At 37.2% G+C, this 25,738-nt stretch overlaps 2 protein-coding genes across 4 annotated transcripts in view; both read left to right on the top strand.

Moving 5' to 3' along the window:
- MSR1 (macrophage scavenger receptor 1) overlaps positions 1-25,738 on the top strand; it is an 81,751-nt gene that overhangs the window by 23,032 nt on the left and 32,981 nt on the right. For all 3 annotated transcript variants that reach the window (XM_035004138.1, XM_035004139.1, XM_035004140.1), the window contains exons 5-7: positions 5,310-5,496; positions 13,936-14,016; positions 19,545-19,634. In XM_035004138.1, coding sequence (XP_034860029.1) covers positions 5,310-5,496; positions 13,936-14,016; positions 19,545-19,634 — 358 coding nt within the window. The remainder of the gene's footprint in view (positions 1-5,309; positions 5,497-13,935; positions 14,017-19,544; positions 19,635-25,738) is intronic.
- On the top strand, positions 2,506-4,321 carry LOC118010028 (axin interactor, dorsalization-associated protein-like). Its single transcript, XM_035004141.1, has one exon. It carries the CDS (start codon positions 3,302-3,304, stop codon positions 3,935-3,937), a length of 636 nt encoding a protein of 211 aa, XP_034860032.1. The 5' UTR covers positions 2,506-3,301; the 3' UTR covers positions 3,938-4,321.

Below are 25,738 nucleotides of genomic sequence, written 5' to 3'. Positions count from 1 at the left end.
GAAATTAAAAAGCAAGCCCCTGATTTCAAAATTGTATTTTTTTGGTTGTTAAATAATTATAATTGTTCCATCCCATGAAAAATAAGCATATGACTAAAATTTAACTACTCTTATGAAAAAAGAATCTTTGTATTATCAAATATCTAAGACCTAAGATCATTTAATGTGAAGCCTATAATATTTCCACCATTAGCTAAGCAACGTTGGCATCTTGGTAGTAGATTTTATTTGAATAGACCCATGTTTGATTATTGAAGTTGTTTTCTGTATAGAGACAGTATTAACAGTAGTGATTTTTAAAAGTGGATGTCACTTACAGAGTAACAATAAACCTCTAGAGTTAAAACATCAGATGAAGACCGACTAAATTATTGACTAGGGAGTAGAAAAAAATGGTTAAGAAGAAATAGTCTACATCTTTATATGTAAGGTACAATCACTCAGAACTTTTGAATTTCACATGATCCTGGTTTTAAGATTTCAGAAGACAACAGCATAGCTATATAAATATGGGGACTTCGTTGGTAAACCTCATCCCAACACCAGCCTTGATAATCCATGTCACATCTTCCAAAATCTGACTGTAAGCATTTCCCACACTGTTAATAAGTATCTAAGTATATCCCTTACTATTGAAATATCAAGGACTCTGGGGCACCTGGGTGGCTCAGTCGGTTGGGCATCTGCCTTCACCTCAGGTCATGATCCTGGGGTCCTGGGATCGAGCCCTGTGTTGGGCTCCCTGCTCAGTGGGGAGCCTGCTTCTCCCTCTCCCACTCCCCCTGCTTGTGCTCTCTCTCTCTGTCTCTGTCAAATAAATAAATAAATAAACAAATAAATAAATACAATAGAATCTTAAAAAAAGAAATATTAAGGACTTAGGCTATGGAAGGGTAGAGAGAGTCACAAGATAGTAACTGTTTGCAGGGCAGAAGAATATGGGAGATAATAAAATTTCAGTTATGAGAGTAATAACTGATTAAGTTGGAGGGAAAGAGAAAGGGAGAAGAAATATTACTTTATGTAAAAACAGAAGAGCAGTGAAAGAGAGCAAGGAGAAAGTTAAGATGGACCAGATGCACAGACAGGATATATTTGGTATTGCTAATGTCCCAGATTCAGTAGAGACCATAGGATATCTATGAACTCACATCAAGAGTTGAAACCAAACTGGAAGCTATTTGGAAGACAGTAGAAGTCTTGAACATGTTTGAAGTGATAATTACTGGAAATAATCAAACTTTGGTGATCAGTAAACTCTTTGAGTTCGGATAGATCACACTCGTTTTGGAGAGGGTCCCAGCATTAGAAATGAAGTTACAAGGGAATGGAGGGACTTCCCAAGCTTTTTTTTTTTTTCCCCCAGGCAACAATCACTTGTAGAGATTTAGAAACTATGTCAGTACCAAAGATTTTATTTATTTATTTATTTGACAGAGAGAGACACAGCAAGAGAGGGAACACAAGCAGGGGGAGTGGGAGAGGGAGAAGCAGGCTTCCCGCAGAGCAGGGAGCCCGATGCGGGGCTCGATCCCAGGACCCTGGGATCATGACCTGAGCCGAAGGCAGATGCTTAATGACTGAGCCACCCAGGCGCCCCTGCTTAAACAATTTTATTCATCTTCGAATCTTTAGCTCAATGCAGGAATAAGTAAATTAAATGAATGCCCGAATCAGTAAATGCTGTTTGAAGGAAAGGCTTATAAGTGATACCAGCATGATGCCTATCAAGGACAGACCAAACATCAGTTTGAGGGAAAAAAAAGTACACTAGCACAAAAGAAAAGAGAGAGGTGGGAATTCATCACGTCCATTGTTCATAAAAGGGACTGTAAGACTGCAAAATTAAATGCCAGTTTCCAGCGGGGCCGCTGATGGTGGAGTATGGAAGGTGTGTATGGATGCTGAATAAGGTTTTAAAAAAAAAAAAATAAAGTGCACTTTCCTTCTTCCCAGTAAAAATTATTTCAAGTGAAATCTGGCTAATACGAGCACCATATGCAGTGTTCAAAAAAGGGAATAAAAAGGTAGCTTCAGCTTTGTGTATGAAAAACACGGACAAGTCCTGTTTTTTTGGTAGCAAAATCAACTGCTAGCCCCCTGCCATCTGCTCCATGGCTATCTGGAGCGACCCAAATGAAGGTGAGCGTATTTTTTATGTTGCTGTGCTTTACAAACATCCATGCTCATATCCAAGCTTTAAACATGTTTTTCCAAATGGTATTTATTTTTTTAAAGATTTTATTTATTTGTCAGAGAGAGAGCACAAGCAGGGGGAGTGGCAGACAGAGGGAGAGGGAGAAGCAGACTTCCCGCTGAGCAAGGAGCCCAATGCGGGACTTGATCCCAGGACCCTAGGATTAAGACCTGAGCTGAAGGTAGATGCTTAACCAACTGAGTCACCCAGACGTCCCAAAATTGTATTTATTTTAAATGTCATATGAGTTTCAGGTGTACAATGTAGTGATTTGATAATTTTATGCATTAATCAATACCACAAAAAGTGTAGTCACCATCCATCCCCATACATCTCACAATATTATTGGCGGTATTCCTTGTGCTGTACTTTTCATTATCATGACTTGTAGCATATGATATGGAAAATGCCAGATAGTCAAGGAAGGAGGAGATAGAGAGTAGAGACAAAAGAATATGGATGTGGATGGGGGGAAGGCACAGTTAGAGCTGTAAAAACTGATAAGCTTCTCTGCTTGAGTGTAGTGCCACCGAAGAGGCCAATCGAGGTGTCTGTTCATTTCCTTTCAAAGGCTTTACACCCTGACTGCCTTGACCCCCTCACTTCAACTTGTCCAGTCTAGTCAAGGCAAGTGTAATTTTCTCTTTGTACCTGGATTCGGGAGCAATATACCACTGGCTTATTTCTATATGCCAGTGGGAAGTGAAAATACATCAGCAGTTAAGCAGAGATGTCCTTAGAAAAGTATAGAGCAGACGGGCTTGGGCAGCTCCTCAGTGGGTGGCGGTGGTGGCCGTAGGGGTTCCTCCTGGCCCTGGTTATGTCGGGGCCAGTCCCGGGGAGGATGGCATCCTAGAGGCCAGCCTTGCTGGGGTAGGGGCGGGAGGGGTCGGAGTGGGCACCGGCCATGTTGGAGGTGACCTGGATGGAATCTGCTGCAGCGCTGGGGCACCAGTTTTAGGAGAGGCGCCAACTCCTACTCTTGGGGCCAGCTGGTGGAGGCAATAGACGAGTATCAGATATTAGGATAAAAAGAGGCCCAAGCTCAATACAATAATTCTGAATTCACAAAGAACAAAAGAAAACCATAGGCAAAATTGCAACATGTTTGGAATTATGAAGTGCAGCTTTATAGTCCAGTCTCAAGAACTTAAACTTGAGGACCTGAAGAAGCTAGGACCAATCCTAAAGAATATTACATATAATAAGGAATTCCCATTTGACGTGCAGCCTGTCTCCTTAAGAAAAATTTTAGCACCTGGTGAAGAAGAGAATTGGGAATTTGAAGAAGATGAAGAAGAGGGTGGTGCTGGAGCAGGGTCTCCTGATTCCTTTCTTGCTAGAGTTCCTGGCACTTTCCTACCCAGGCTGCAGTCAGAACCAGGAATAACGTCACTCACCATCAGAATTGAGAAAACCAGTCTGAAAGATGCAGGGCAGTGCATCGATCCCTATATCACAGTTAGCCTAAAGGATCTGAATGGCATAGATTTAACTCCTGTGCAAGATATGCCTGTGTCTTCAAGAAAAGAAGATATGTACGTTCATTTTAATGTGGACATTGAGCTCCAGAAGCATTTTGAAAAATTAACCAAAGGTGCCAGTATCTTCTTTGAATTCAAACACTACAAGCCTAAAAAAAGGTTCACCAGCACCAAGTGCTTTGCTTTCATGGAGATGGATGAAATTAAAGCCGGGCCAATTGTAGTAAAACTATACAAGAAACTCACTGACTTTTAAAAGAAATTGCAGTTATTGACCAAGAAACCACTTCATCTTCATCTACATCAGACTTTGCAGAAGGAATGATCCCGACATGAGTCACCTGGAACGTCTGTGAATTCTCCCACCCAGTAGCAACCCTCCCGGCTCCACATAGCGCATTCCTCCTCCCCAAGGCAGGAGGCAGGGCGTGCCCGTGGGATTCACAGTCCAGCAGGCCATTGACATAGACGACTCCTTTGGATACGGACTTATCGTAGTTTTGAAACATGTTTTTACCTTTATAGTATTTGTGCAATTCATAGTCTCTTTTCTAACTTACCACTATTCCTGCCCTGCTTCCTGAAACAACACTGCTGTGGGTAGGATGTGCTCATCTTCAAAATTAATACAGCAATAAGAATGTGCTAGAGTTTACACATCTGTTCAAAAAAAAAAAAAAAAAAAGAAAAGTATAGAGCATACCATGAAGCAGAGGATGCGATAAAAGAACAGAGGGACAGAAAATGTCACCAGAATGGATGAGAAGGTTTGCTACATCAGAAACAGCCCAACACCCAAAGTAAAACCAAGCCAAAGTCTTGAAAGGAAAATAAAGACAAACACTGTCAAAAACTTTATTATGACTGTACACTTAACCTCATTCTGACATGTGTGAGATGATAGCTTTAAAAAAAAAACCAAAAAACAAAACACTGGGGCACCTGGGTGGCTCAGTCAGTTAAGTGTCTGCCTTTGGCTCAGGTTATGATCCTGGGGTACCGGGATTGCCCCCCCCCCTTGGGCTCCCTGATGTCTGCTTCTCCCTCTGCCTCTTCCCTTCCCCCACTTGTGCTCTGTCTCTCTCTCTCAAAAACAAAACAAAACAAAACAAAAAAATTGGAAGTAAGAGATTGTTAAAATTCTAGTTGAGATTTTGCTGAATGTGAAAAACTATCCTGAAGTATTTCCCATTACCACTGAGAATTATGACATTAAACATTATTGCTATAAAACATTTTAATACACAAATTCCATCAAATTCACAGAATTGGAATATGTAGCTACTCTAAGTACAGTACAAAGAAATTTCACTTCTGATAAAAATACAAGTTTTCTGTTTCATTTTTAGCATTTTGACATCTATATATTTAGGAATTGAAGCAGACCTTGGGTATATTCAACTAATTTTGAGGGGACAGAGGGTGTAACCATTCAGCCATTCAATTAAAAGAGGAAATGCTTCAAAACCAAGAAATTACTCTTTTAAGACAGTTCTCTAATTTCCATATTCTTATTCCATAATGTTCTGTAATATTTAAAAAAAAATACCTGGCTTTCAGGGCTTCTTAAACTTACAGATTTGATAATTATGTGTGTAATAAAAATTGCGGATGCTTCTATTTCATAGGGCATGAGTAGATTCGAAGAGTTTGTGTACAAGGCATCAGCAGAAATTACGTCTGTGAAAGAAAAACAAGTGAATCTGGAACAGGAAATAAAAGGAGAAGTGAAAGTACTGAATAACATCACTAATGATCTCAGACTGAAAGACTGGGAACACTCTCAGACATTGAAAAATATCACTTTAATTCAAGGTAAAATATTTTCTCATTCCTCCAGAAAATAATACATTAAAATACACTGTTATGTGCAGAGATTTGGTGTTTGAAATCCTATGGTACAAAATAGTTTTTGAGCATATGTTTACCACAGATGTCTGGAGAAAGTCATTTTGAGATCTTATCAAGACACGGTAAGATAACACTATCTTGGTGTTCTTTAATTGAAAGTGATAAAAAAATGTCTTTAAGGTCTAATGAGTCATTGTTCAAAATATCCTATATTAATGAAGATGAATACAAGTTTTCTATAAGGCACCAAATTCTCTACCTGTCCACAAATCAAGCTTGTTAATTCTGTTTTCCAAAACTTCCAGAGTCTTTTTTACTTCTTACCTGACTGTATGATTAATTAGAGAGATCTTTGAACTCTGTAAAATAACAATAGGTTTGTCAATTTCTGCTTTAGTTGCTATTGGTAAGCCATAGTAAATTGAATCTTACTGATTTTTAAATTAATATACACATCATACACATTTTTACTTTAGATTTTATTTACATTTTAAATATTTTCTCATATTTTACTGTTTTAGGCTTCTCTTACATAAAGAGCCCTTTTTTTAAAGCTTTTATTTCTAAGTAATCTCTATACCCAACATGGGGCTTAAACTCACAACCCTGAGATCAAGCGTTGCAGGCTCTACCGACTGAGCCAGCCAGGCGCCCCAAGAACACTTTTTAAAAAATGTGCAATCTAACCATTTCTTTTCACTGTACTTATTTCTACCATCTTATTTTGTGCTGTTTTTGTCCAGTTCTATGTTCCATTTGCTTTCCTTTCTTGTCGACTTTTGGATTGATTAAGACTTTTCTCATTGAATTTTTCTTTCCACCAAAGGTACCAAAAAAATTTTGGAGACTTTCTAATCTATTTCTGTTTGGTTGGTGGTTGTCCTTAAACTTTATCTTAACAAAGTCTAACGTTGATCGATATCTTCACCTTGATCCTAAATATACAGGGAACTTAAAAAACTTTGATGGCCCCTTTCCCTGATTTTCTGTTTTTGAGTATACTTTATTTCTATTTTATATAGTTTAAGAAAAACCAAGAATTTAGTCAGTATTATTTTTCTTACATTATATGGACAATATTAAAATTTGTACCTGAGTTTGCCAATTTTGCCTTCTTCTAAATGTGCCTCAACATCACTTCTGCGATCATTTTCCTTCTTCCTAAAGTATATCTTTTGGAGGTTCATTTAGTGAAAGTCTAAAAGGTGAGGCCTTTTGATTTCATTTTCTCAATTTTGTCCTTGATCTTTAAAATTGTTCTACTGCATACATATTTCTTGGGTTGACACCTATTCTGGTTATTTCGATCCATATTTTGAGGATATTTCCTTGGCTTTCCTTGCTGTTTTAAAAATGACTGCCAATCTGCCTGTCACCCTTCTTGTCTTCATTACCAGCAATTTCACTAGTTGTGTTTTTATATTGATAATTTATTCATTTTGCATTTGTTTTTACTTCTCATATTTGTGGATTTAAATCCAACATAAATTCAGGAAAGTTATCAGCTTCAGTCTCTGAATACTGCTTCTTCACAACCCTCTCTATCCTTTCTTCTGTAATTCTAATTAAATTCATGTTAGATCCCCTTATTCTAGCCTCCGTGTCTGTTAAACACTGATTTATAATTTTAATATTTTTATTGTATTAGTAATAAACAGAAATCCATGAGATTTTTATTACATATCACTAGTTTAGGAAAAAAAACACTTTGTCTAATATCCAAGTGTTTACAAGAAAAAAAATGTAAAGCAAATCACAGAAAACTATATATAGTACAATTTCGTTTCTAATGCTCACAATTTAGCAAAAGCAAATAATGTGGATTTATAGATGCTTACATATGTAATAAGAATGGTGGCTTGTAAAGTACAGGAAAGCGGGTGAGAAACACAAAATTCAGGCTAATGTTTTAACTCTGAAAAGGAAGAAGATAAATGAGATCAGGGAGCACCTAAATAGAGACCTATTTCTTGATTTGTGACGTCGCAGGGTTATTCTCTGTTTTATTGTGCTTTATAGCTTACTTATATGGAATGCATTGCATGTACTCTTTAATTATTAACACAGATGACAAAGAAAAATTTGAATTAATCAGCATTTCCTCTAACAATTAGACAGCTTCACTTTGGATTTCAAATAAGTATCCAAAATTTTATAAATCCAAAACCAAACCCTTGATTCTTGAGCATCCTACCCCATCCATGCCCCCACTCTATGGCTTCCCCAGCCTTATCAGCCGTATCATACAACTAGTTACCCACTCCAAGATCTCGGAAGCTCTTTGATGTCTTTCTGTCACTTCCTACATCTGATCCATTTATGAGTCCTGTTAACTCTTCTTACACAAAATATTTCGAATAAAATCACTTCTCGCTATCTCCTCTGCTACTACGGTAATTCAAGCGACTATACTTGTCTGATGCACTACATCAACTTCTCAGTTCCTCCTGATTCGATTTCTAATTCATTCTATATTATGGAGAGCAAAAGAGTGGTATTAAAAAAAGTTAGTAGATGTTTTAGCTCTCATGCTTAAGCCCCTTTGATATTCTTCCCATTGATTTGGAATAAATCTAAATTCCTACTTGGTCTGGAACTTGTCTACTTATCTGCCCTCATTTTCCCATTTCCCCTCTGGCATTCCCTCTGTCTAGCTTGGAAATCTGGAAAAGTGAAAGTGCCACTTAAAAGTATAAGTAACGAAGGAGGAAATGTTAGTTTCACTTCATGCTGTCCGTAATGTGCACCACACTCCCGCTCTCTCGAAACATTCTTCTCTTAGAGCTCCAATCCTTCTTCAAAAACACCTTTTTGGAGGTTAGTTTTTCTCGCCCCATCCCTCTGTCATCATTTGCTTTAAATTCCTCACAGTACTTGTCACTTGATGAAATTTTCCATATACACATTGGCTTATTTGTTTAGCATACATCTTCTCTAATAGCATGTGAGTTCAGTGAGGTTGAGTTTCACCTCTCTTGTCAATCTCCCCCTACCCAGCACCTGTTAAAGGGCCTGCTCTACAGTGGGTGAGCAAATATATATGTATTGAATAAATAAGTGAAATTAGCACTTTCTTCTTATTGAGTCACACTGTAATGGCAGTGTCATTTTTCCAGATTTCCAACATAGCAATTTTAATTGTTTTTATTTTCTTCCGAGACTGCTATTAGTTCTTAGGTTCTATATTCTCTATCCCCTTGTTGATTCTTTATATTCTTGTGTAAACTTTTCTTATCACCACTCTACCAGACTATTGAAATAGTCTCCCAAATATTTCCTTCCTCATTTCTTTCTTTTCAGACTGTAATCCTATCTACATTCTTGTTAAAATGCAGCCTTTCTGAAGAGAAACCCTAGATTATAAGCCTATCACTTCCTCATTATACATTTCTCTCCAGTGGCACTCAGGGTCTTCTATATGTGTCTTCTAACCACTTTTGAATATCTGATTCCCTCCCTTTTCCCTTTTTGATACCAAGTACTTCAAGTGATTTAACTGTGATTCTAACACCCAGTAGTTTTTATATCCTGCCTCATGCCTTTGCCTTCACTTGAAATATCGTATCTTCTATTTCTATCTGAAAATATCGTATCTCTCATTCAATGTCCATCTAATATGTGAAGCCTTCTCTAGTTCCATCAGAGTAATACTCTTCCTGACATCTGTATCTTGCTTAATATTAAATGTTATTCTTTCATCAGAGAAATCTTCACATGATAATCATCTTGAAAATTACCTTACATTGTCTTCTAGAGCAGTGTTGCCTCTTCTTGGAAACAATACATTCCTTAAAATTAGGGGCTGTTTTTTATATTCTCTACCAAATCTAGGCATAAAAGAAATTTTAACAAGTACTTATGAAACTATAACCCAAGAAAAACAAATTGTACAAATTAATGTGTTCCCTGTCATTTGTTGGTTGTAGGGTTAGCCATCTTTGTGTCCCCCCTTTTGATATTAACAGTTGCTAAGTAATCATGCAGATAAAAGAGACAAAAAAATTTTAACACATTTTCAAGTAATTATAGTCATTAGAGTCTAAAGGACTAAATGGAATTTCATCACTGCAATAGTGAAGTAGTTTGGCAGAGGGTGAGACATAGCATGATTTAAAGAAACAAAGTCGGTAAACATTCGAGGAGAGGAGTTAAGAGAAATAAAATACAATATGGCTCAGTGGTGAGAAAAGATAATGTGATGTTTATTTGAAAAGAGATTTTAAGCAAATTTTCTTTCCAGGATCTAAAAGCATATTTATATTCAAACATAAACATATTCATGTCAAGGAAGAAGAATAAACAATTGATGGAATATAAATTTGGAGATTTGTGCAATCAATTATCATGATTTAAAAAATAAAAGATGGTTGTCTTTAACCACTATGTAATGGAAAAATTCATCCCAGGAATAACAGAAAAACAGATGCCAGAAATGAAGTCAGTTAAGTTTAGAATAGAATAGCCTAGAATGTCAGGAAAGCAGTAGTCTAGTTCTGGTTTTACCCAACTAGCTTTAAGACCTTGGATAGTTTACTCTCTCTGACCCCTCTATATGTATGTTTGACTAAGAAATCTTTAAGGCCTCTTCCAGATTAAAGATAGATCTAAGTCAATGAGCATGAAAACTAAAAGAAAAAAAGAGGCAGGTTTAAGCAGCAATAGCCTAGAAGATTTGGTAGATTTTTATGATGACAGGGAAAGATTAAGAATAAAGTAGAAAATGTGTGATCATAATGAATAGGACACAGAGAAGCATAGCGCTGGAAATTTAGGCAGACATTATTAGTTCTTTGGTATCATCTGAGGATTTTAAATGATGGGATATGCCTGGATTTGCTTTTCTAGTGAACTGTGTAATTTTGATCTCCGATATTTATGGTTACTGAGTATTCTAAATCAGCTCTTTTTTGTGGTGATGTAGAAATCTTAGTTTTCCTTTTAAAAAAAATCACAGGGAGGGAGCTAAGTAGTGGATTTTGTATGTGTGTTTTATAGAGGGAATTGTCCATGGAAAATTACTGCTGCAGCATTTACGAATTATCCCTGTAACTTTGCAGTTAGAAGGTATTAAATTTGAAGAAAAATAGTGTGAATTCTTATGGCTTGCTAGTAATTCAGAGCAAAGAAGGTGACTGCAAAGACACCAAGTCTCCTGACTTTAAGTTCTTCATTCTTTCTTCCATAACATGGCAGAACAGATATCTATATTTCTATATATAGTTGTAGAGGCACTATTTTTTTTTAAAGCTGGGACTGAAGGAAAGATGAGGGTAAAATAGACACAATACATTCAGACCAGATAAAAATCTCTAGACTAGTCCAAGTGCAGGATGATTAGGATGTGAGCTACAGCAGGGATAGAGAGGAGACCACTTTTGGAAGGTAGCATGATAGCGTGATTTATACTGTGTTCTCAAAAGTTCTACACACAAAGCTAAGAGAAAACTGGTGTGTGATCTGTGTTCTTCTCTCCCCCCAAATATGTAAAAGACACTACAAATATTTATTGAGATACTTCCCACATTTTCTAGGAAGTAGAAGAGATATAACAATGTATAAAAATAAAAATGAAACATAATAGGGCGCCTGGGTGGCTCAGTTGGTTAAGCGACTGCCTTCGGCTCAGGTCATGATCCTGGAGTCACGGGATCGAGTCCCGCATCAGGCTCCCTGCTCGGCAGGGGGTCTGCTTCTCCCTCTGATCCTCCCGCATCTCATGCTCTCTCTCTCTGTCTCATTCTCTCTGTCAAATAAATAAATAAAATCTAAAAAAAAAAAAAATGAAACATAATAAGTGAGATTAATGTTACAGGAACAATAAAATAAGGATAAAAATGTAACAGCCAACACACCTAGTTAGAATTCTTCAAGGCATGCCTGGTTTTCTTACTCTGGGATTCAGAAACCTAGTATCAGTATTTTATATAAAAAACAGTGAGGGATCTTTGACTCAGAATTATATAAAGTAACCCATGTATTAGTTATGATTGAATTAATTCTCCAACAATAGAGCTTTATGCAGTTACTCTACAGAGTTACCTGCAAAATAATTGAAAGGGAAATGTTTATAAAAGAGTTCCATCTTTTACTGGCTGAATAAATGGTGAAAACTCTTAACCACAGAGGCTAAGAGCCAAGATCTAGTCTGTCAGTGACTTGTTTCTTATCTCATACATTCTACTTTTTCCTGGAATGTCTGTGTCTTGCTTTAGAGCTCTAATTACTAAATCAAAATCTTTCCTTGTCCACTTTTTTTTTTTTTTTCAAAACACCACGCTTGAGTACTGTGGATTTGCTTCCTTTCAATTTGCTCAGCAAAATTCGGGCTGCAAGTTGAGTCTTTCTGTCCTGCTTGCCCTTAACTTTGTCACTACGTAGAGATGAATCAACTGCAGCCATGTTCATGGTTGTGGAGGTGTAACTCCTCACTGGTGTAGAACTGTGACATTTCTTGGGCAACATCTAAATATATGTCTCCGACATGAAGCTGTAGCTTAGGGGAATTTGTGTGTGATTATGTAAAAAAAAAAAAAAAAATGTAGTCCAACAAAACAAAAAATACACAGAAAAGAAATAAATGTTAATGGTTAGTCTCTTAAGATGATTGAATTATGAATTATAGCTTTTTAGGCTTTTGTATTTCCTGTAATGAGTAGAGTTGCTTTTACAATGAAAGTATAATAAAATATTACTGCCCCATGTTGCATATGAAGAGAAAGGGGCAAAGTGCCATTGAGAAGAACAATGATATCTTGAAAGTTGAGTAACCAGGGAAGGAAGGTTCTAAAATCCAAGTTGGACCTTGAAAAATGGAACAGATCAGAAAAATGGAGAGAAGCAGGGACAGGATTTCAAAAGAAATAAAGAACATGAACAGAATATACTTTTTCATGAGATCATCTTTATCCATTCATGTGGTCCTCTCTTCAAATTTTTCAGGTATTTTATTCTCCTACCTGATTAAAATGTGTAAGCAAGTGTTCTCCAACCAGTGATGCTAAATATAGTTGTGTGTCATCCTTAGACTATGCATTTGGCAAAACCACAGCGATTGAAAATACCTCTTTTAAAACATCGCTATTTATTATTCTGTGGTATATCCAAGTTTGTTTCTTCCTTTTGGAGTTGAAAAGGAAATTGCAAAGTGTTCTGCTTGAAGTGGAGGTATTAATACTTGTCCTATGCAGTCTGCGTAGAAGATGGAATACTAGCAGGGTTACCTTTAAGTTCCAAAGTGCCATCATTCTCAAGAGGTGATCACTAGATAACCATTTTGCTGGGCACAGCAAATTCAAATGACTAAATCAGTATTGATTAAATTCAGTACTCAGGGGACACTTGGGAAATTGTGAGGCGAGGTAGTCAAACTTTTCCCTGCAACCTCTCCCAACTGATTTTATCATATCTATATCTATTTAGGGATTCTACTTAATACAATTACTTAATACAACTCTAGTTGAACAGTGCAGGGTTTGGGGTGCTGACCCCTTGTGCCCTTGAAAATGAGTATGTAACTTCTGAATCCCCCAACACTTTACTAATAGCCTACTGTTGACCGGAAGCCTTAACAGTAACAGTCAATTAACATGTATTTTGTATGTTATATGTCTTATATACTGTGTTCTAGAAAAAAAGAAATGTTATTAAGAAAATCATAAGCAAGAGAAAATACATTTGCAGTACTGTACTGTATTTGTCGAAAAATATCTGTATATGAGAGGACCCAACATCCAAACCTATGTTGTTCAAGGGTCAACTGTATTTTATTTGAAAAGTATTATTTTACTCATTTTCACCTTCCTACCTTTCCCCAAGTCTTTCCCTCTTACTCAGATTCTTTCATCTCATTCTCTCCATTGTTCAAATTACCTTTCAAATCCTACTCTCTCAAAGGCTTTTCAACCTGCTACTCCCGCTGATCTGCATCTCTCTAACAAACGTCTGAGTTTGTCATTTTCAACAACATGGTTTTTGGTTGTCTACTGTGTGTGAATCACACATGATTTTTACGTCCTTCCACATTTTCCACACAGCATCTAAATCAATGCAGTGAAATCTGCCTAGTATGTACACAATACTCAGTTGAGTTTATGGCATCATTGACTCCGAGTCTTTTCTCTGCTCCTGGGTTCTAAGAACCTAAAAAAGTGCTAGACACACATAAATATGTAATACATGATTAGGTTGTCTATTCTAGTGCTATCTCACCCTTGTCAGTATAGGACACTGCGCTCCTCCATAGTAGGGCATGGCTCCATTCAGGAAGGTCAGTCTTACTCATTCTATGTTACTACACAACAAATAGAAGACTGGCTTTACTTATAGAACTGTCTTGAAACATGACATATTCATTTTACCTATGTTTTAAAACTGTGATGGGTAATTGTCATTTATTTTTTAAAGGTCCTCCTGGACCCCGCGGTGAAAAAGGAGATAGAGGTCCCGCTGGAGAACGTGGTCCACAAGGCATTCCAGGTGCAGTAGGTATGGTAATAGTAACTACTTCATCATATCCTTCAGGACCCGATAATATACATCCATATATGTGTGTAGGGGGGAATTGCTATTTGATCTGTCTCCCGTGGGGTGCACGCATGTGTGTATCTGGACGTGTGTGTGCTAAGGGGGATATTAAGTGTTTTCCGGAAGCCTAAGCACTATAATGTACCAAAAGTAACTGACTTTTGCTTTTTGAAGAAAGTTAAATGCTTTAGCCAAAGCCACCATATGGGGTTTTTCACATGTCTGGGGAGTGCTCTCTGTGTTATCGATCGCACACAGTATATGGTAGCCCTAGCTTTAGGTCACAAGAGAAGGAGAATATGAAAATCATCTTCACATTGAATATATTTGCATATATTTGCATGTGTGTGTGTGTTTCAGAGGAAATTGGATCACATTCCTTATACAGTCCTTAACTGGGATGTATCTGCTTAAACCCATGAAATCTAAATATAAATATTGACTAGAATACGGATGGCTTTCACCTTTACTATCAGCTACTCTCTTTATCTTACTGAGAGCAAAATTGTCTTAAATTATTTTCCTCAGTTGATGTTGCAATCTTGAAAGCAATATTTTGAGAGAAGATAATAGAAGCCAGAAAAGGAGAAAGAGCATGAACTTTCCTTGCTCTCACAAAAATAGAGGAGACAATAGCAATAGCATGATTGTCATGTTATTCTTGGCTAGAAATCAAATACCCGCATGCTCTTTGAAAGTGGGGAGTATACTGCATGGCTTAATTATAACTAGAATGGTTTGTGCTGCCAGAAACATGTCTAAATACCATGTACTTCATCCTGTTATTCTGTCTTTTGGTTATATAAAATGTTCTTCTTTCTGATCAATATATTGACTAGCCCCCAGGTTACATCAGAAAAATAGTATTTAAAAATGAAAGATGTGAATTTGACACCTCTCTGACCTTAACAACATTATGCTTAAAAAGCCAATACATAGTTCACATTAAAAAGATTTTAAAATTATTTGACATATATCTATATATCTATTTATATTATTATATATGATTATATATATATAAAATCATGTGTGTGTGTGTGTGTGTGTATGTATATCAGGTGGGTTATTGGTATGCCTTTGAAAATATTGCCGGGTAAGATTCTTTATTCAGAAAAGTCTTTCTACTTGCCTAGGACGCAGGAGATCCTCACAGTCGTGCACTCATGTCATAGCAGAGGAAGTAACCAGTACGCTATCAGCTGTCAGAGCTAATACTCTCAGGGGTCTGTCAGCACCTCCATTACAAACCGCAATTGTCAAAGCTTTCTAACTCAACCATGTTAAGTTCAGTCTGGGCTACAACCTGCTGTACAAAGCTTCATCTTGGGAGCATCTTTTGCAACTGCTTCTGAACTACGGATGTGTGAAATAGAAAGATGGATTTAAAAGTTTCAGCTTTTGTTAATACCCTAAACAGATCCCATTGCAAAGCTGCTTTGATTCTTTTCATGAGGGTTTAGTCTGCTGCTGTTGGGACGGCTCGTTTACACAAACAGGCATTATGCAGTTTCTCATATAAAAGAGTTAGATTTCGTTGTTGGGGAGTAAATGGACTCTTTTAGATTATGAAGTTGCCATTTGGTTTAGGGCACTGCAGCAGAAGTATTCAGGTTACCAGGCATCTCTCCTCATGGATTCTTCCCTACCTTGCTGCATTCTGTTTTGTTCTCTGCCAGATTGCCTGATTGCCCAATAGAAGTACTGGAATCAGGAAGTAAAGAGTATATGATGGGCGGTCGTATTTCTACTTCCTGATTACAGTGAGTTCATTCGAATCCCACCTATACTTCCAGTTGAGCTAATTAAACTCAGTTTGACCAACTCAAAGTCCCCTAGATTCACAACCAGGATATATATGTAAACCTGAGAAACTTAAAGGATTATTCTAGTGGTCCTAAATGATCAGTGCATTAAATATACTACAGGTACTGGGCTGGACATTCTGTTAAAATTTGCTTTATCTCAAAATAACATAATAGAAATTCATTTCACAGCAGCAGCTCCTTAGAAGCATGCCAGGGAGAATGACCTAGTGCCTTTTACTCCACAACATGTTTACTGAGCACCTTTCCTGTGCCTGATGCCCTACAAGGCCTTGTGGATCCCATACTCAGAAGGAGAGAATCTCTGCTTTCACAAAACTCTCGGTATGATAAGTAATTCTGTAATGTTATGGTCAAGGATTCCTGATCTCATCTGAGATCCTTTGGGGGCCACTTTCTGGGCTATTGCCCCAGGATAGCCATCTGCTGGGCTGTTTCTGCCCACTGGGATCAATACCATGGTAGCCTGACCTGTACACCTGGGAAGAGGCCTCAAGAGGGAACCAAAGGCTCCTTTGGCTGTAAAATTTTGATCCTCATCCAGTGCTGTTTACTTTTCTTAGTTGGCTTGAATTTTCCACCATAGGAATCATGCTTCTGGAGGAGAAAATAAAGTCCATCCTTACTGTGGTTATTGAAGGACAAGAACTGTATTTCATTAATCTTTATATCTACCCATGTCTTTACCCCGCCTCACCCCTTCTCCCAGTCTGTGGCCCAGAAAGACCTCTCACCCAGCCTTCAACATGGATCACACTCCCTAAATATACAAATGAGTAAGGAGCATTGCTGGCTGCAGACTCTTCCTCTGAGTGTCGAAAGCAGGTTTCTTCAGGAGGTAACACATTGTGCCAAGGAATCCAAAAATGCCTGCAAACTGTGTACATATCATTAAATAAAATTAAATTTAGCAGCCTTGACAAAAAGCTGGTGAAAATAATGATTGTATCATGAAGAAGAAGGAGAAGGAGAATAATTAGAGGGGGAGGAAGAAAAGAAGACGAACAAATCACTTATTGTGTGGCAGGCACTTTTCCAAGTGTTTTACACTTACCAATAACTTTCTTAACCATCACATCAAACTTCCGATTAGGGATAAACAATGCACCTATTTTAGAGAAGCACAGGGAAGTTAAATGACTTACCCAAGATCAACCAGTAGCTGGTAAGTGGCAGAGCAAGTCTTTGAACCCAGATGCATGATTTCAGAGTCCCTGCTCTTCCCCAGTCTGCTGGACCACAGAAAGAAGCCTGAATAGAGAGCTGCAAACTCAGGATATGTGACTAATTATCAGACCAGCTTCCCATAAATGGTTGAATCTCTCTGGTCTTCTGTTCCTGCCTCTACAAAATGACAGATGATGTGTCAGGTCCCTCAAAACACTAACTTCCATGACTGGGATTCTGTGTACTTAGATTGTCTCTGGGTTAGCAGCAGGTGTCAGGCCCTTTCCCCTTGCTACAGGTTATTGTAGAACATTAGCTAATTGTCACTGGAAAGGTTCAGAGAATCTGATGTTGTGGAATAAAGTTCAGTCATGGTACTTATATTTAGGGGTCATGTTTTCAAACATCATTAAACAGGTCATATAACTCCATAGGCCATACAGAGCCTGCCTAAACATCTCCCATAATAGAAGTCTAGAGATAACGTGATTTCTATGAAAGTATCACATCTACTTCATTTATAGATTCATTTGTTTGCCCACTGACAATGTGACATAATTCCTAGTTGAACAGCTGTCTCCCGAGTATCACTGTAATGTACTCAGGAAGCCATCTTTGGAGGGGTTCTTCCTGATCCCCCCTCTCTAAAGCAAGGCATCCTATATTGCATTTCTCCCTTTTTTCTAAAATTATAATCTCCAAAATTACCTTCTTTCTTTACCTTCTTTCTTTATTTGTTCACCTCCTTGCTGTATGTCTCCACACTGGGAGAACTGTTTAGATAAGAACCTTTGTAATTCCAGGAAGAGACAGGGATTGGCATATGTGTGCTCAGTGTATTTTTGTTGAATTAATGGAGCAAATGGTAAAAATGGGAGTCACCAGTAAGAGACTCTCTATAAAGAGTTGGGAATGTTCTAAGAGTAAAAAAAAAAAGAGAGAGAATTTAGAGTCAATATTTTTATATGTAAATTTGAGTGGCAGATCTTAATAACTGTGAGTACAGAGGTCTGTCTTGCTTGCATGATGAAGAAAGATAGATATAAGTATTAATCAATCAGCCTGTCTTGAGAAGTGATGTTAGTTCTTTTTTAGGATGTATGCTACGAAGTCCAGCTAATAGATACTCCAAGGTGGAGTGTGTGAGTATGTCTGTGTGTGTGTGTGTGTGTGTCCAATATATGAATCTATCTATGGATGATATATGGATATATTGTTATACATATGTAGATATATACATTTGTATTTTTAATACATATGGTATATGAATTTATATATATACAAAGTAATATATATTGAGTAAATTCATTTGAGATGGCCTAACTTTATGAATATTTCTAAACATAATTTATCATTTTATTGTTTTAGATCTCTGCTTAAGATCTGTTGGAATCAAAGTTTAGACTCAGTTGAATAATATTTCTTAACAATTTAAAATATACTTAACATTTCTTAGAGACGAGTTAGCCCAATTTTAGGTGTCTGTATGAATATACCTCAAGAAAAGATTTTTTTTTTCTCAATATGTATAAGTCCTGCCTCCTGGAACTTATAAACTAATGAAAATATATTAAAAGATTGATATTGGAAAAAGATGTATAATTTTTAAATTTTTAATAATGTGCTTCCCAAGGAGTTAACTGAAAATTGAATTAATGAGATCTCTGTGAACTGATAATAAAATCTAAAATGAAATTTTTACAATAGTTTATTTCAAACTGCTGGAGCTCCAGGATGAAATATTTTATTCTACAGGAAAATAATACTTTTATATGCAGTTTTCATGGTCACCACAGTAATTGGGGGAGGGGGAGAAAGGCTGTTTTCATTTAAGAACATAAAACCTGGATTTGTATATTTATATAATATATACCCATAAATGAATCTTCATATACTATACACACACACACACACACACACATATATGGTTACATTATTGTTTGGGATTATAATAGAATACAATCAAAAGAAAGATTAATATATTCCAGCATTTGGACCCCAATTTTAAAAAATATATATATAATATATAGAAATATAGTTTTTAAATATATATTTAAATAGTTTTTAAAATATATATTTTTTATATATTTCTCATTGCTTGAGTTGGGCTTTTTTGGGAACAAATCTTAAGAATTCAGTCCCTACCTTGTACATTTCAAAGTTACCATTTCAGCTACAGCAAAATCCTGCCATTTGAGGATTCCCAATTGGACTGCATAAGCCTTCTGGTCAAAACTCCAAGATTTTTTTTCTCATGTATTCTTATTTGTAATAGCAGTATGTTATTTACTGATATCTACCTTGTACTAAGTGCGCTAATGTTTCTACCAATTGCTTGTATTATTTATCAATGTCACACATGAAATTTTGGGAAGGAATATTATCCCTTCATTTGGAGATTTGCCTATTGCATATTCAAAACTAAATTGTTTCATTATACCACAAATCTATATGAAAAATGAATTATCACTGCTGTGTTTTTCTTCATTAACCATGTAGGTTCTCCAGGTCTTAAAGGTGATCAGGGAGCAGTTGGCTTTTCTGGACCTCGAGGATTCCCAGGGCCACCGGGGAAGACCGGGAGGACAGGTATTGTGATAATGTATATTTTCTTTGTATAACACAAGCAATGGCCATCCTAGTGTGAATAGTAGACTCACATGAAGTTTATTTTGTGGTCTGAAACATGTTGAAACTAATTTCTCTCTACCTGAGGAAAGTTTCTATGCCCCAAAGGAAAATATTTGTCTTTAAGGGAAAAAAAAAAAAAAAAAGACGACAACAGGATTTATAAACTCTACCTAACCATAAATCACATGAAGAATGGTGTCTATATTAGAACAGAGAGAATGGAAAGGCTAGCAAAGAAAAACAAGCAAAGTACAAATACCCTTTTAACCAAAACTGACCAAACCCTGGAGAGTTATAGTTAGCAATCTACGGATAGGTCAGAAATCCTATTCTGTACAAGATAAACTGACTGCTGTTATATATTAGTTCTTAATAAACTACATTGTTCAGGTTCTTTAAAATTTATATATGTGATGACATTTTTTCTACTCCTTAGAAAAAGGCCATAGCTTAAGCTTGAATTGTGAAATTTACACAGAAATTTTAGAAAGAGGCAGGCTTATTGTTTCCTAATTTCAAAGTAAAAAATGACTAAGAGAATAGGATCCTTATCATTGAGGTGTTTTTTAAAAATAGATTTTGTTTTTTAGATTAGTTTTAGGTTTATAGAAAAACTGCACAGAAAATAGAGTTCTCATAAACCCACATCCAATTTCCCTATTGTTAACATCTTACATGTTAACATTATTAACATGGTGTATTTGTAATAATTGATGAACCAATATAGATACATTATTAGTAATTTAAGTCCACAGTTTATACTAGAGTTCACATTCGGTTTTATACATTCTGTGGATTTTGACAGTTGTATAATGACATGTATCCACCACTGGAGTATCATACAGAATAGTTTCACTTCTCTAAAGATCCCCTGTAGTCTACCTACTCATCACCACCATACTCCTTCTCAATTTGGTGCAACCACTAATCGTTTGACGCTCTCTGTAGTTTTGCCTTTTCCAGAATGTCATACAGTTGAAACCATACAGTGTGTAGTCATTTCAGATTGGCTTATTCCATTGAGCAGTATGCATTTAAGCTTCTCCATATCTTTTTGTGGCCAGATAGCTCATTTATTTCTAATGCTCAGTATATTCTAATGTATGGGTGTACCACAGTTGGCTTATCCACTCACCTATTTGAAGGACATCTTGGTCCTTCCCAGTTTTGGCAGTCATGAATAAAGTTGCTGACATGAGTCGACCTAGAAGTTTGATTGCTGGATCTCATGATTGCTGTGTTTAATTTTGTAAGAAACCACCAGACTGTCTTCCAAAGTGCCTGTGTCATTTTGCATTCCCACCAGCAGTGAATGAGCGTTCCTGTTGTTCTACATCCTCACTGGCTTTTGGTGTTATCAGCATTTTGGATTTTAGCAATTTTAATAGGTGTGTTGAGTTATTTTTGATAGTATCAGTGTTTATGGACTGTGGCAATGGCAATTGGTCTTGCAGAAAAATCAGCTAGCCACAAATAAGCAAGATACAATCAGACCCAATTACCTGAACTGAATGGTATATTTATATACCAACCATCTCTAAAACTGTCTAGCTTTAATCAGGCCTTTTTGGCAAAATGGGAAGAAGCGTTCATTTGTTAATCTGTTTGAAATTATCTACATCCTTCAGGAATTGCTGAATTTCCTAAATGGGCAATTTGTGTGCAATAGATAAATATATTTAAAAACCCCGAATTTGACAAAATTGCAAAGCTACTTATAGTTTCCAAGATAATTCAAAATAATTCCATGAAGTGAGAAAAAATATTTTATCTGTATTCTAAGTTTAAAGCTAAAATGGCATATTCATCTACTATCTCTCTCAAATAGGTCTCTCACAAAATCATGGTAAGATTTTTGTCCAGGACACTTTCTGGTACAATCTGTTTGTAACTTTCTATTTACATTAAATCATAAGAGGTAACTTCATAAGTGAATATCACTATGCACTCTAAATAAATCAGAATTACTAGTTTGTCTTTCTGGAAAGTACATAAGAAGTGGAAACATGGCAAAAAAAAATTTAAGAATGTTAAGAAGGCCTCACTCTTTCTCACAACCATCTGTCTGTTATATAGAGCCTTCCTACATGGTCACTGACGATGTTAAGAATAACCCACAGAGGGGATGTATAACTGTAGCACAACTTAGCTGATGTAATGAAAAATAACTTCACTTTGTTTTGAGCGTCTCTGTTTTCTCATACACTGTGCTTGAAGCTGAGGATACAAGATGAGCCAGCTCTCCATCCTGGAGTTTTCTCCCAGAAATTTCTCACAATGACCTCTCTTCTAAAGTTTAATCAACAAGATCATTCTGCAACATTTATGTGCACTACCTAACCTTACGTGGTTCATTTGGGAAGGGTAAACGGTTGTCAAGTGGTTTGACTTTGAATTTCATGTTGGCACATAGTTCTTCCATGTCTGTTATTTACACTCTTGGGAAATACAGGGATAGCAGAGTATGGTTGGTACCTGACAGAAATAGCATCGTATATCCTACGTCCCCACCCATTTATCCTCTCTGTGCCTCAGTTTCCTTATCTAAAAAACAGGGCTATTAAGAGGACTCATATTTTAGAATTTTTGCAGAATTCAAATAAATAGATGTCTTAAAGTACTTCAGATAATTCTGTCACAAAGCGAGCTCTATATTTATGTTAGTAGCTACTGCCTACACAAGCTGTAGGATTTTTTTCTACTATCAAATTCCTACAGTTCAACACATGCCCTCCAGTCAAAGTATTTGAGAGAGCATTCATTGATTCATTCACCAATCCAGCACAATTTTATGAGGGTTCACTGGGTGCCCTAGATAAATATAGCACAGCCTTTAAGGAGCAGGGACAGAAAAATGGAGAAGCAATTAGCTGTAATGCAACGTGGTAAGTATTAAACATTCATGAATTAGGACAAAATATTATGGGAGCAGAAAGTAGAGAGTGATGAATTCTTACAGAGGAAGTCATGTTAGTGCTGGACTAAAAGATGCATACTAGGCGGTGTACCTGAAGTTACTATAACATCGTATGTCAACTAGACTTCAATAAAAAAAAAAAAAAAAGGTACAATTTCTTTAGGTCTGAGGTTCTCAAACGTGACCAGGCATTAGAATCACCTGTAGGAGGGGCACCGGGGCGCCTCAGTCGGTTAAGCGTCTGCCTTCGGCTCAGGTCATGATCCCAGGGTCCCGGGATGAAGCCCCTATCATGCTCCCTGCTCAGCGGGGGGTCTGCTTCTCCCTCTGCCCTTCCCCCCGCTCATGCTCATGCGCACTCTCTCTCTCTCTCAAATAAATAAATAAAATTTTTTTTAAAAAAGAATGACCTGTAGGGCCTATTAAAACCATGTACTGTGCTCTACCCCCAGAGTTTCTGATTCAGTAGATTGGGGTCTGCACTGCCTTGAAAATTTTCAGTCCTCCTAAGTTTCCAGGTGATCAAGGTGATGCTGTTCCAGGGACCACATTTTGAGAACCAAATCTTTAGGTAAAAATAAAAGGAGTGGAGAAAGAGAACTCTGCAAAAAATAAATGCCAGGGCAGAGGCAGGATTTCCTTTGACAAAAGATATCCTTAGGATACCACTGCCTTATTTAAAAACTCAAATTTGGTAGAAATGTGAGCATCAGTGACTGGTATTACTTTAGTTATACTGTACATTAAAACAATGAATAATAGAGTCTCTCCTCCAAAGGAGTCCAAAGAAGGTAGTAAAATTAAAAATAAAATCCAATAATCGTCATATTCTAACTAACGACACAGCCTGGACTATCAGGATAGTATTGAAAGCATTGACAGATTTCAAAGCAAAATGTTTAAGAACTATCACCCTATTTTCTCTTCTGCTCTCCTTTCCTTCCCCACCCTGTGCCCTTCCTTCCACATATAATACCTACCTACTATGTACGAGGTACAGTGCCAGCACCAGGAAATGAGAGGTACTTAAGACACAGTAACAGTCCTTAAGAGAAGGGGACGATTTATGGTGTCTTGATCTATAGGGTAGAGCAGTTATAATCTCACATATTTTCTTCAAAAAGTTTAGGAGTATCTAAAACTATAGGCCATTTATGATTCATTTATTTATTTGACAAATAATTACTGAACATTTTCTCTGTGTCCCTCATGGAAATATTCGTAGATTGGTGAATATAGGGGTTTGGAGTTCAGGGGAGAGGCTGGAGATAGAAAGACAAAGTTGTAGCTATGATTATATAAATGTTTATTGGAATCATTGATTTTTTTTATTATGTTAATCACCATACATTACATCATTAGTTTTTGATGTAGTGTTCCATGATTCATTGTTTGTGTATAACACCTAGTGCTCCATGCAGTACGTGCCCTCTTTAATACCCATCACCAGGCTAACCCATCCCCCCACCCCCTCCCCTCTAGAACCCTCAGTTTGTTTTTCAGAGTCCATCGTCTCTGATGATTCATCTCCCCCTCCGATTTCCCCCACTTCATTCTTCCCTGACTGCTATCTTCTTCTTCTTTTTTTTTGTTTAACATATAATGTATTATTTGCTTCAGAGGCACAGATCTGTGATTCAACAGTCTTGCACACTTCACAGCACTCACCATAGCACATACCCTCCCCAATGTCTATCACCCAGCCGCCCCATCCCTCCTACCCCCCACCACTCCAGCAACCCTCAGTTTGTTTCCTGAGATTAAGAATTCCTCATATCAGTGAGATCATATGATACATGTCTTTCTCTGATTGACTTATTTCACTCAGCATAACACCCTCCAGTTCCATCCACGTCATTGCAAATGGCAAGATCTCATTCCTTTTGATGGCTGCATAATATTCCATTGTATATATATACCACATCTTCTTTATCCATTCATCTGTCGATGGACATCTTGGCTCTTTCCATAGTTTGGTGATTGTGGACATTGCTGCTATAAACATTGGGGTGCACATACCCCTTCAGATCACTACATTTGTATCTTTGGGGTAAACACCCAGTAGTGCAATTGCTGGATCATAGGGTAGCTCCATTTTCAAGTTTTTGAGGAACCTCCATACTGTTTTCCAGAGTGGTAGCACCAGCTTGCATTCCCACCAACAGTGTAGGAGGGTTCCCCTTTCTCCGCATCCCCGCCAACATCTGACACATAAAAAGTGCTCAATATCGCTTGGCATCAGGGAAATCTAAATCAAAACCTCAATGAGAGGTTTCTCACCAGTCAGAATGGCTAAAATTAACAAGTCAGGAATCATTGATTTTAATACTATTTCATGAGTAGACAGAAGAGAAGTGGCCCAGGATGAAGCCTTAAGTAGTGAAGGTACAGGCTGAGCAGGAAGAACAAAGCAGTGGATTGAACAGAAGCAGCCAGAGTGAGGAAGAAAATCTGGGGAAGGAGTGATGAAAAAGTCAAAGGCGAGAGGGAGTTTTAAAAGGTGGTCAAGGAAAATGAACTCTACAGAAAGCTCTTTGCATTATTGCTATAAGGACTCTTCAGAAAGCTCTTTGCATTATTGCTATAAGGACTCTTCAGAAAGCTCTTTGCATTATTACTATAAGGACTTATTGAGAGAGGTTTCAGTGGGGTAAGTGGAAATCAGATCGGGGATGCTCAGAGATAAATTGCAGATGAGGATCAGGCAAGGAGGAGGAGCCAATTCTTGAGCAATCTGACTCTCAGAGAAGAAAGAAGTCAGTTTTTTGTTTGTTGTGTTTTCTCATTTGATTTTTTTTTCTTTGAAAGAGATTCAAATACTATTTAAATGCTGATGATAAGATAAAGGAATGGTTGAAGAGAGAGAGGAAAGAGGGTAAGTTTAGTGAGAAGGGTTGAAGGTGGAGACTTCAGGACATAGGAAACAGCTGTAGGCTTAGGATGGAGGATGGTCACATCTAAAATTGAAATAGCTGAAATCATGATTCCAGAGTCATGGGTCCTGGGATCGAGGCATCGGGTACCTTGCTCAGTGGGGAGCCTGCTTCTCCCTCAGCCCGCTGCTCCCCCTGCATGTGCTCAGTCTCTCTCTCTCTCTGATAAATAAATAAATAAATAAATAAATAAATAAATAAATAAATAAATA

This window comes from Mirounga leonina, unplaced genomic scaffold (assembly GCF_011800145.1).
Source record: "Mirounga leonina isolate KUSES-001 unplaced genomic scaffold, KU_Mleo_1.0 Mir_128, whole genome shotgun sequence".
Taxonomy (NCBI): Eukaryota; Metazoa; Chordata; class Mammalia; order Carnivora; family Phocidae; genus Mirounga; species Mirounga leonina.
The sequence above is the reverse complement of the archived record's forward strand: the minus strand, read 5'-3'. Positions and strand labels throughout refer to the sequence as shown.